Genomic DNA, 13,465 nt, shown 5'->3' on the forward strand with positions numbered 1-13,465 from the left:
ACAAGAAATATATCCAATAAGTCTATATGTAATCACTATAAGCATCTACCACAATTGGGACATTGGCCATATTGTACATGTTATGAATTGTCCTAAAAAATGGGGCTCATTATTCATCTTTTGAATATCCTGTTGCATATCGGCAGATCATAGGGTAAAGGGGTTCTGATAGGACTAATTCATTAGTATTAGTTTTCTATATATATATCATTATCATTCTGCATATATATTGTCACTCATAGAATAGCTTCTTTTATATTGGTGCAGGGTCATCATATCCACATAGAGCAACCAGAACTGTTTGGTAGTCTCCTTTGGTTCCCTCCTGTAAATAAAGAATACGTTCAATCAATACAACTACTGTACATCTGGCATAATGCCTCATAATTCAGTTATACAAAATTTTTATGTTGAGCTTTATGGATTTCTAAATGCAATTGCCTTCTCCCAAGTACACAAAACAGTCAACTTGATTTAATTTGACTGCACGTTGCTATGTTTTCCATTGCAACTTGAGTTTGTTGCATTAAGCAGAGTCAAGTTGAACATACTGGTTAGGATTACAAAAGAATTCCAGGGAAACTGGTATGAAGCCCTAAGTGTAGTCAATGCAACTAAAAGGGTTTCATTCCAAATAAAAAAAGTTATTGCCCAACTCATCTATATTACTACAAAATTTGTGAAATCTTAAAACTAACCATGAGTGCTTCACGAAGAGATTTTCCATAAAGCTGTTTATATTGAGCTTTGATATATTTCATGTCATTTTCTGAGCGGGATACCATAATTCTGGTAAGTACTTTATCATTTGTTCCGGTGCCCTACAAATAAGCAAAAAGCAGGAAATTAAAAGTTCATGTCTTCTTTATTTATAAAAAATACACTGGATATATGAAAGCAGAGCTAATATTCTATCGGGAATGCTGCAAACCATTGTACCTTTTGCAATTGGACGTACCAGACTTTAATATTCCTAATAAAATATGAATGAATCCTACAACAAATTCCTGAGATCCCACAACAGTAATAATACCTCCCTACATATATTGACCATTAACCACAAGCATCTGTCACTTGTCATTCAGCCACTTCCTTATCCATTCAACTATTTTAACCTTCCTAAACACTGCAAAAGAGAGAAACGGCTAAGCGACGAATAATGATGCAAAATATGAAGCACATATATTGAGAAAGGGAGGTTACATGAAAGGGAGGAACTGGAACATATAATAGGTGAAATGGCGAAGATATGGGAGAAAAGTAGTGAGACGATAAAGGGTTTAAAAGAAAAGAAAAAAACAAGAAAGAGGAAATAAAATACAAATGTTCTTTTTTTCACACGTTCTCTGTGAGTTTTTGCCAATAATATGCCTCTGCTGAATATGGCAATGAATTCAAGGCAAGAAAAGTTTCCTTGCTTCTCAAACCATAGCTACTATGGCCAGTATAGGCTAAGACATACTTAACTGAAAACTGTCAAGGAGGTGAATAACTTCCCACAACTGTGTACTGAAACATTATCAAAACAACATTATCAGTTCAAACTCAAAACAATAATACCTTCATTGCCAAATGCAGTTTTTCAGCAAAGAATCCTGGCATGTTTGCAGCACATTTCACTAAAATTAAGGAAAGAAATGCAGGTTATATGTCTTTCACAGGAATTGAACAGTCAAAAAAATCCATTGGCCAGGGTGTGGCGTCAAAATGAATTAGGAGATGTCTTTTTATATTTTCAAATATTTATAATTTGCTGTACCAAAGTTTAGGTATAGTCTCCATTATTTTTAGTGAGGGTCTTGACCTTCACTGCTAGTGGTTACATGACAGTATTGATTTTTGGGCACTGCCATGGGTAGCTGTGGGGAAGTGGGGTTCATGGGCCTATTGGGGAGATCCTCTGATCTCACATGACCAGCCCACAGAGCTGTGAAATCTCTGCCGTTGTGGGCGGTCCAGCAGATGTTGCTGGACATACACTATCTTTAATGGGAAAGTGGGCAGGGAGTGGGGCGTGCTGCAGTGCCACTCCTGCGACCGAGTTTGCCCTTGGTGACCTGGAAAAGCGGTACTTCGCCTGAGGAGTTCCCAGATATGAGCCTAGGCCACACCATCCAGTGGATTTGCAGGCCCCCTGCAGACCTTATGCCTGGGAGGGAGTTGGGGAGATGAAACCTCCCAAACAGATCTTTATGATTTGATTCTTAGCTCTGGAATATTGCATAATTGCATGATTTCAACAATTTTTTAATGTTTTTACATTCAGAGAAAATGTAACATGTTATCAACTATTATATTGGGTCAAGGGAGGGTTGGCGAGGGGGGGGCAACTGCATCCTGGCCTGTTCTCACTGGAACATTGGGGGTCACAAACAATAGCCATTTTGTGTATTTTACTAATAGTTTGAGACAAGAGTGCCTGGATTAATAAGGATTTTATTCAGTATTTGCTGAAGAAGGCGTCAAGATGTCAAAGGTCTGTTGCATGGGCCAAAATTTTGATGGTTCTGGGAATAATATATTAATATTAGCAATCTAACACTGACACCACCCACACACTCTAACACAAACACTAGCACACCACATTGTCTAACAATATATACTGACACCTCCAAAAACATACACTCACAAAAGATATACTGACATACACAGTTTAACACTGTATACTAACAACCACCCACACACATACTCATTCTAACACCGTACATTGACACCAACATAGTCTAGTATTGTACACTAACAACCCCCCACATATATACAAATTCTAACTCCTCTCATGCGCACAAACACCATCCACTAACAAACAGAGTCTAACACTCTACACTGTCACACCACTTATTCTGAGATTGTACACTAACACACACTCGGACTATTTATTTTGGGGACGGCCTACATTTTTGCGATATTTTACAGAGTTTGTGTGTATATTATAACAGATGCTAACATAATGTTCTCTTGACGCAAGTATGGACTGTAATGTGCTTAGCATATAATATGATTTTAAACTATCATTTTATACATACCAATTGCCACCAAGCAGGTCTCAATATCCCCCTTCAGCTGTAAATCTAAGGCCTGGTTGATGTCATGTTTGCTGTAGGTAGCATACCTTTCAAACACTAAACATATTAAATACAAAGAATTTGATAATCAACACATTGTGTTAAATTGGAGACAAAAAAGTTATCATAAGCAGTTTTATTATGTTAACTTAACGATAGTGACCCCACACTCCTATTGTAAGGCCAGGGTTGGATAAATCTATGTATTGAATTACAGAAACAGACTGACATTTCTTAGTACCCAGAATAAGTTTGCTTTTAGAGAAAGTGATGCATCCATAAACATAAGTACAAGCATAGCATTTTAGACACCAGCAGTAAAAGGGAGCAATGCCCATACTTACAACCAAAGATGCCTCATTTGGAACATTCTCAGTCTTGCTCTATATGAGAGCCAAAATAGAACTGGGTGCTTCAAGTGTAAGAGGATAGTTGCCCATGTTTTGAGCTTAGTCCCCATCATGGTGTAAAGGGACAGGGAGTTTTACAGACTGGAAAACAGTGGGGACTAATGGCATTCAGGAGAAGAAAGATCGGCACCATAAGTAATTATTTGGATTTTCCAAGAATGACAGTGACGACCTGGTTCAAAGCATTTGTCAAAACCCAGTTAAACAGATACTGTGTATTGTACCAACTGTAAATGTAGCTCATGTCAAGATAAAATAGTTTAAATATGAATTAACTGATAAAGCATAAAACCGTGTAACATTTGCAATCAAAACATGTTCAGACTGACAAAGAGGGAATGGGGGACACAGCATAAATATAGTACTCAAAAAAATAATTATTAGAAACAAATGATCTACATTAACGCTTGTTGTACACACGTGCATGATATTCCAGAAAAATGCATATTTTTGGCAATATTATTCAGTGATTGTTTTCCATTCTGAATTTCATCATAACTGAAAAAAAGTCTAAAATAAGTTAATAAATAATAAGAAAGCATATATTTTTAGCATGCCTAGCTGAAAATTCATACAGCAATTGCTCCGTTCAATATCATTTATTTTTTACCTTTTCTTAATTGTGGAAAACTGCGAGAAGTGAGAATGTTAATAAATACAAGGACATCTGCCTTTTTATTCTTCTCTCCTGCTTCGTATAAAGCCTGATTGAAAGACAATGTATTAATTAGTATTTTGGTTATTGACTATGTACTCATTATACTGGTTAAGGCTATACATACATATAAGCAGTTGATTCTACTAATATGTATGATGTTTGTATCAAATGTTATTATTTCTCTACAAGAGCAGTAACAGACCTTTGCATCCTTGTCAGCAAAGTCCTCGTTCACATAAACATCTTCGCTACGTTCCCCCTGAAATTAAAACGATTACATTATGCAACACATCAAATACATATAGGTGTCTTCTTGTAAAATCAATTAATTCACTTCATTTTTAGCTCAGTCCTGCCTAGAGGAAAAAATGATCACCTACAACACTTTATTTTGGCTTGGTGGACAACATTTGTGACACTTCAATAAGTCTTTTTGATCAAAGACTGTTAACAGCAACAAAAACTGTCCTACATTAAGCCCCTCATACCTTTAACAGAGCAAGCAGGGACTTCTGAAAATCTCCAGATGTATCAGCAATGATATCTTTTTCAAGTTCAGTTTTATATTCTATAGGAAGAATTCAATAGAAATGTTTAAAATCACATTCAATATAAAAACATGCATATTATCTATAATATAAATGCCCTAGATTGCATAAATGCCTAAGAAGAAGTTTAAGGCTGTAGCAGACAGCTGTCTTCAACCAGGCACATCTGCACCTGCCTGCCCCATGCTGAGTTCTGAGCCTGAACCAGCCCCTGCACAGAGACTCCTACCTGACCCGCAGTGGTGAACTTACTTCATATCCATTAGCAGCCCCTAAACCATGTTTGGCTATCATCTAATATTGTCACTGACTTGGTTCTTTCAAAATAATAACTTTTGAAATCAAATGTAATACAAGATGAAATTAATACAATATTCAATTTGAAGAAATACCTTCTTTGTAGACGGTATGAATTTGCTTTATCTGTTGATTGCTCCTTGAGACACAAACTTCAATTAAGGCATCTTCATCTGTTCCCATACCCTGTGTAAATATAAAATACTTATGCTTTTATCAGTGCTTTTGGTAAACATTAAACTAACAGTACTGAAAGTATAATCTGCTTTTTTTAAAAAAAAAAGATTCATAGTAATGGCATTCCAAGGAATGGAAAGTTTGCTTTAATAATTAAAGGTGTGCTTTGCCAAACCAAGCAAAAACATACTTTAATTCATGTTTATATCAGCAAAGATTCATTGCTGAAGTTAAAAATTACTATTAATTGACGTTAAAATAAAAAAAAAGCAGAGAGGCATGCAAACCAGCAATTTGTTGCAGAATTATTGTAATATTGCGATGTTATATTTCCTATGTATAAGCTTAATATTTAAAGCTTAAATTTAAATGAACAGTTGAATATCAAAGTCAAAAATATATTGAACATATAGCTAGCATTAGTATATGGGGGTACCTAGAGTAAATAATAAACCAGAAACAGATGTTTATAAATCAATTGTTTTTTTGTACAGTGTATATATACACACACCAATCAGCCATAACATTATGATCACCTGCCTAATATTGTGCTGCCAAAACAGGTTTGACCCGTCGAGGCATGGACTCCACTAGACCTCTGAAGGCATACTGTGGTATCTGGCACCATGACGTTAGCAGCGTATCCTTTAAGTTCTGTAAGTTGCGATGTGGGGCCTCTATGGATGCATTCTGGTGCAATGTGTTCCCCAGGTAAGCGACGCACACCTGGTCATCCACGTGGTGTAAAAGAAAATGTGATTCATCAGACCAGGCCATAGTCTTCCATTGCTCAGTGGTCCAGTTCTTAATGCTTAGCTGCCCATTGTAGGCATTTTTGACAGTGGACAGGGGTCAGCATGGGCACCCTGGCTGGTTTGTGGTTACGCAGCCCCATATGCAACAAACTGTGATACACTGTGTGTTCTGACACCTTTCTATCAGAACCAGCATTAACTTTTTTCAGCAATTTGAGCTACAGTAGTTTGTCTGTTGGATTTGACCACACAGGCCAGCCTTCGTCCCCCTACGTTTATCAATGAGCCTTGGCCGCCCATGCCCCTGTTCCTGGTTAACTGCTTGTCATTCTGTGGACCACTTTTGATAGGTACTGGCTGGGAACATCCAGCCATAACGTCTAGCCAGTTGTCTAGCCATAACAATCTGGCCCTTTTCAGATGCTTGTCCATTTTTCCTGCTTTTAACACATCAACTTTGAGAACCAACTGTTAACTTGCTGCCTAATACATCCCCACCCATTGTCAGGTGCCATGATAACAAGATTATCAGTAATATTTGTTTATTGAGGTGGTGTAATTTTGTGAGTTTCTCTTGCAAGTTCTCATTTAACTCACATGCCCTCATCTGAAATTGGCAACATTTTTTGGTGCATGCCCTAGCAAGCAACATAGCATATTATTAAATTTACAAGTTATGTTGCCAGTGTTATCAAGTGAGTGCGTGCAACCCCAGTTGAGTCTGGTCAGTTAAGTTAACCCTTATTTATAAATATAAATAAATAAATATTTAGTGAACAGACAACAATGTTCTATTGTTTATTTTTATATATTAAGTTATTTTACAGTATGCCTAATGTAATAGCTTACCTTTGTTGCTGTTCTTAGTATATCAGCATCAAGCTGGGCAGGGTTTTTTAATAAAGCCAAAATAATGTCTCTGAGTTGGCCAGAAAGAGCTTTATTAAGTACTTCATCCAGAGGCTGTAATAAAAAGTAAACATGGTAAAATTATATGTGTGTGTATATACTGTATATATGGACATAGACAAAACAGCACATTCACTTTGCAATCAGGAATTGTTTTCCTTTATCAGATAGAAGGAAAACACTTTGGAGACGTTGTGCCCCATAACTCATGTGTGAAGATATATAACAATAACTACATAGTCATTTCAGCAGTCAGGAATATTTGTGATGGGACTCAGTAGATAAGACCACGAATCACTACTATGAATGGCACAAAAAAGCTTTTGTAAAGTGACCGAGAAGTTCATGTTGTCTGAAAAGTGACAAGGAAAATCAGTACTCCAGTACAAAAAGCTGGGGAAGGATATGGGGGCCACAAAATCACTGTACATTTAGAAAGGGGTAAAAGGGTTTTTAAAGGACAGAATAGACTATAAAGAAAGAGTAAATGATATAGATTGCTATGTTGATTAAGCATGAAAGTGATTAGACAGAGATTAGAAGGATTCAGGTGCAGAAAGTGAGGTGCTTTCCATAAAGTTCCCATGGGAAACAGTGGGAGCCTTCAATAATATAAATAGATTCAATTTTAGCTTTAATTGTAAATCTGGAAATCTGAATAATGCAGGGTTACCTTTCCATTCTTTTTCTGATAAGCAGCCCTTATCTCCTGTCGTTGCTCATTTGTTCTTTTTGTTATGATGTCAATAATTGTTCCTTCTTTGACATCTATAATATAAAATCAAGTTTGAAATAAAAATGTTACTGCTCATTAGATCACCCTATTGATTGCTTTACGATGGTATTTTCTTATTTCATACTGGAATTACTTTTAGTAAAACTGCTGATGTATAAATTCTTGTTTGAGATAACAAAATAAAGAAAAGAATGAAACCACTCTTCACACACAAAGGAATTCATCGCTGTTCACTTAGAGCCAGGTCTGAACTAGCCATATGGCACACCAAGCAAATGCCCAATGGGCCAGTGCCAGATGGCGAGGGATGCTTACCTTACTGCCACTCCTGCAACAGTTCCGTTCCTTGAATCTACAGTCGTGGTCTTGATGCATTTGCGAGTGAAAGACCATAGCATGTGGCAGCGTGTATACACCCAGTGGCCACTTGTATATCATTAGAGGACACTGGTCTTAGAGTGCCAGGGCCGCTTTTCTCAATCTGCACTGGCCAGTGGACATAACTGTCAATAGCTTAAGAAGGGTTTTTTCTTGCTGTCATCCTCATCAGTGCGTTTAATAGCATCTTGGTATAGGAATTATGTATAACTATACATTCTGGGACAATTAAAATTGGTTTATCACCTTAACCACTGGAATGACCAGTTTTGACCAAGGCTGGTTGTTTACACTTACCAACAAAAGCAGTTTTGTGCTTTATGATTTCCCTTGCCCTCATTTAGAGTACTAATATATTTTTTTCATAAGAATCAGAGATTTCATTTTAAAATACATCTTATAAAACAATATTTGATTGCACCAAGATATAAATACAGTGGGGCAAAAAAGTATTTAGTCAGCCATCAATTGTGCAAGTTCTCCCACATAAAAAGATGAGAGAGGCCTATAATTTTCACCATAGGTACACTACAACTATGAGAGACAGAATGGGGGAAAGAATACAGGAAATCACATTGTAGGATTTCTAATGAGTTAATTGGTAAATTCCTCGGTAAAATAAGTATTTGGTCACCTACAAACAAGCAAGATATCTGGCTCTCACAGACCTGTAACATCTTCTTTAAGAGTCTCCTCTGTCTTCCACTCGTTACCTGTATTAATGGCACCTGTTTGAACGTGTTATCAGTATAAAAGACACCTATCCACAACCTCAAACCGTCACACTCCAACCCCCACTATGGCCAAGACCAAAGAGCTGTCGAAGGACACCAGAAACAAAATTGTAGACCTGCACCAGGCTGGGAAGACTGAATCTGCAATAGGCAAGCAGCTTGGTGTGAAGAAATCAACTGTGGGAGCAATTATTTTAAAATGGAAGACATACAGGGCCACTGATAATCTCCCTCGATCTGGGGCTCCACGCAAGATCTCACCCCGTGGTGTCAAAAGGATCACAAGAACGGTGAGCAAAAATCCCAGAACCACACAGGGGGACCTAGTGAATGACCTGCAGAGAGCTGGGACCAAAGTAACAAGGCTACCATCAGTAACACACTACGCCGCCAGGGACTCAAATCATGCAGTGCCAAACGTGTCCCCCTGCTTAAGCCAGTACATGTCCGGGCCCGTCTGAAGTTTGCTAGAGAGCATTTGTATGATCCAGAAGAGGATTGGGCGAATGTCATATGGTCAGATGAAACCAAGGTAGAACTTTTTGGTAGAAACTCAACTCGTCGTGTTTGGAGGAGAAAGAATGCTGAGTTGCATCCAAAGAACACCATACCTACGGTGAAGCATGGGGGTGGAAACATCATGCTTTGGGGCTGTTTTTCTGCAAAGGGACCAGGACGACTGATCCGTGTAAAGGAAAGAATGAATGGGGCCATGTATCTTGAGATTTTGAGTGAAAACCTCCTTCCATCAGCAAGGGCATTAAAGATGAAACGTGTCTGGGTCATTCAGCATGACAATGATCCCAAACACACCACCCGGGCAATGAAGGAGTGGCTTCGTAAGAAGCATTTCAAGGTCCGGGAGTGGCCTAGCCAGTCTCCAGATCTCAACCCCATAGAAAACCTTTGGAGGGAGTTGAAAGTCCGTGTTGCCCAGTGACAGCCCCAAAACATCACTGCTCTAGAGGAGATCTGCATGGTGGAATGGTCCAAAATACCAGCAACAGTGTGTGAAAACCTTGTGAAGACTTACAGAAAACGTTTGACCTCTGTCATTGCCAACAAAGGGTATATAACAAAGTATTGATATGAACTTTTGTTATTGACCAAATACTTATTTTCCACCATAATTTGCAAATAAATTCTTTAAAAATCAGACAATATGATTTATGGACTTTGTTGTCTCATTCTGTCTGTCATAGTTGAAGTGTACCTATGGTAAAAATTACAGGCCTCTCTCATCTTTGTAAGTGGGAGAACTTGCACAATTGGTGGCTGACTAAATACTTTTTTGTCCCACTGTATCCATATTTTACCACACTGATATAGAAACCGCTTACAATTCCTGTAAGCAGTAGTTGTCTGCAAATATTTTAACTCGTCTCTAAAAATCAAAGTGCTGAAATATATGAGGGTGTATAGTATTTTTGTGGAAATAAGTAACATTTACACCGAATTGTATAAATAAACATATAAATACACAATGGAATTTCCTGGGTTCCCCTGATATTTACTGGGCTATCAAATAAATATCATGTTAGAGCTTTTCCTTTTAGCAAATGTTTGATCATTAATTTAATACATCTCTACAAAAGCTCTCATATCTTACCCTTTGAAGTGATAGCCTTGTCCAAAGCATTAACATCTTCAGCGGGATCAAATTTTGGATGTGGCTTCGATTCTGTTCCACCATGTACCTCCTGGCTTTCCTGCTATGGAACAGAAATGAGAAAAAAAGTTAAAATAAATAAATTGGTGCATTGATAGTATGTTGACATAATTGCCATTTTTATACTTCTTAACTATCCTTGTTCTACTTACAGTTTGGTGCAAATGTCTCTGTTGACAGGACTGTAGCATTTGCTGAACCACAGAGTTTGTTTGTTGCTCCATTATTCTACAATGAAAATTTACATGTATTAGTATGTATTATTTATGTGTTGATTTCACACATCTACTGTAGTTTAGCTTTATTGTGATGCTCTCTTTGTGGAAGATTCTTTAGAGCATGAATATGCGATGCAATTCCAGACATCAGTCCTTAAAAAGGACATAATGGAACTAGAAAAGGTACATATGATGGCTACAAAATGAATAAGGGGATTGGATGTTATGAAGAAAGACTAATAAAGTTGCCTCTATATACCCTAGAAAAACAGGATCTTTAAAATATTATAACATTGTATGAATATGTGAAGAGCCAGTATATAAACCTCTCTAGTGTCCTGTTTATTAGTAGAACAAAGAACAAGAGGATATCCTCTGAGACTGGAAGAGCGAAGATTTTATACACAACAAAGGAAGGGATTCTTTACAGTAAGGGCAATAAAAGTATGGAATTCACTGCCAAGTGAGGTGATATTATCAAATAAAATGCATGCATTCAAAAGGGGTCTCGATATATTTTTTTTAAAAAAGCAAAACATGAACTTGATGGACTAAGGTTAGATTTTTTTCAACCTGAATTACTATGATACTGTACTTTGACAAGTTTGGTTTGAATCTAGGAGCCAGCTCTTTTTTTTAACAATAAAACATCCAAATCTAATCTTTACATGTAAACATGCTTAGAAATGTATTCTAATATTTAGCTTTAATTAGCAATACCTGCAAAAAGTATTCCAAACATGAACTGTTATGGACTGTGTTGAAGGTTTACAGCAAATCTACTTTAAATTCAGTCTAAGCAATGCATTTTTTGGCTTCTGCAAAGCATTATACCCATGGACTCATAGACATTGTGTAAATTGCTTGCCTGACAGTGAGTCACAATGGAAATCTGCACCTCAGTACAATCCCGCCTTTAAGAGCAAGCAGAAGCAAAGCGTAAAGCAAATTTTCCCTGCAGAAGGGAATCAACCTTCTACCTTCTCCTAGGTCTCAGAGACCGAGAAAAGCACCAGACATATAAACTGTTAGTTTCAAGGCCATTGTTATTACCACGTAAAATTTGTGATATATCTGGAATTTGCATAATAAACAAGAGTACAACAAACGACAATGACATAGAAAAGAAAGATGCTTGGGTATTGCTGGGGGGTAATGTTTCCAAAATGTTAAATAGTAACAATTGTAATGCAGAACCTCTCAGTAGCCTAAAAGAAAAGAGCACATTGGAAAAACTCCAATGGAGATCTGTGTACATGACAACAGTGGAAAAGATATTCAATGTACAGTAACAATCATACAGGATGTATTATGGTAACTATTCCACATGTTGGTTGTCTAGTGACTCCCAAGGGATTTCTTCAACTGTTTGTCACTTATTGTAACATTAAGGGCAAGCCACACTAGGAAAGAAATACTTGTGGCTTGGCATCTGCTAACATGGAGCAAGATTAGAGATGACAGTAGCAGCTATACATCTTTTTATTAACAAAAGAAAAGCGGAAAATATCAATGACCAACAGTTTGAACAGCAACACTGTGATTATAAAAAAAGGAGATGCAGCTCATTTAAACAGCACTGCAGGTATAGATCAACTGAATAAGACATAAAAACCCTGTATTTGCAGGTATACAATAATAATGTATGGAAACATAGCATAGCAGGTATAGATCAACTGGAAATCACATGTAAACTCAGCACTGAAGGTATAGATCAAATAAACAACACATGAAAGAGCAAGGCATACAAGCCTTATATTTGGAAGTATTCATAAATTATGTATAGAAACATAGCATTCAGGGTGACATCATATTCTGGCCATCAGCATGAAGCGCCAGGACAGAGGCTCCGCGCTCCCACCACTGCAGTCAGGGCAGCGCTGAAGCGGGTGGCGGAAGGGAGCAGAAGAGACAGAGGGGGGCCGAACTGTTGCTAAAAACTCTATCATGAACGACCACTCGGCTCCCCTCTCTCTCCTCTGCCTGGGTACCGTATGGTGTTTCGATTGGGGGGATTCCTATGGTCCTGGAGGGATTTCCTTATTATTGCCCCCCCGCATGATCATGCAACTGTTGAATACTGAATGTTGAAACTTGATTTTCCTTTCCTCTCATTTTTTCTAAGGTTTGGCATGCATTATTATGCTTCCAAACTAGGGAAACACCCATGGGATAGGTTATTACATCTGTTTTAACTTCTTTAAAAAAAATACAAGTTAAAACATATGGGTGTGTTCTGTTGGTTTATTGTCTGATTAATGGCATAATTCAGAAACCTGAGTACAGAATTCCCATAGATTAGTTTCATTGCCTGATCTACTTATTTTGGCATTCTTCATTTATCCTCATAGGCTTTTAGTGACATAATGCAGAATTGTGTAATATTCAACTTAATTAGCTTGTTTTCTGGTGTTACACAAAATACTACTTTGCAGAGTTACTGTGAATTACTTCAATGACTAAAAAAATAATATGAAGTACAGTCAGGCAGCTTTAACGTACTAACCAGTATCCACAAATTGTCATAGATAATCCCTAGATGGGGCTTCTCAAAAAAGAATTTGTTGCAGGTTGAAAATTGGGTGTTTATCATGGAAACGGCACTTTAGATTTTGGATAAATAATGCATTAACACACAGTTTTATCAACAGTTTTAAAGACTGTAACAGTTAGTATAGGCTTTATGTTGTATTTATTGAGTTGTATCTTTGTACTTAGAATTAAATTTGTTTTGTTGCCTTTTGCAGTACTTATATACATAGGCATAGTGAGTGCAACCTAATAAGTAATGCAACCTTATAATAATGATACCTGGTCAGAAAAGAAACCATTAGCCCAAGAATTTATTATGTATAATTCCTTATTCCTGGTATGTTATTACCAGGAAAACTGATAACTGGTTTAGGAAACTAAA

The 13,465-nt window shown here is 37.2% G+C and overlaps 1 protein-coding gene across 1 annotated transcript; it reads right to left on the reverse strand.

The window, feature by feature from the left end:
• Positions 1–253: 253 nt before the first annotated feature.
• On the reverse strand, positions 254–10,557 carry LOC149300592 (annexin A1-like). Its single transcript, XM_089485100.1, has 12 exons — positions 10,486–10,557; positions 10,274–10,376; positions 7,490–7,584; positions 6,757–6,870; positions 5,071–5,161; positions 4,619–4,698; positions 4,333–4,389; positions 4,083–4,176; positions 3,024–3,119; positions 1,561–1,619; positions 699–821; positions 254–325 (listed from the first exon to the last, which is right to left on the reverse strand). Exons 1-12 carry the CDS (start codon positions 10,555–10,557, stop codon positions 254–256), a joined length of 1,056 nt encoding a protein of 351 aa, XP_089341226.1.
• Between the last annotated feature and the right edge of the window lie 2,908 nt (positions 10,558–13,465).

The sequence above is a fragment of the Sceloporus occidentalis genome, unplaced genomic scaffold (assembly GCF_023333645.1).
Source record: "Sceloporus occidentalis isolate IW3139 unplaced genomic scaffold, rSceOcc1.0.p SCAF_24, whole genome shotgun sequence".
Classification (NCBI taxonomy): Eukaryota; Metazoa; Chordata; class Lepidosauria; order Squamata; family Phrynosomatidae; genus Sceloporus; species Sceloporus occidentalis.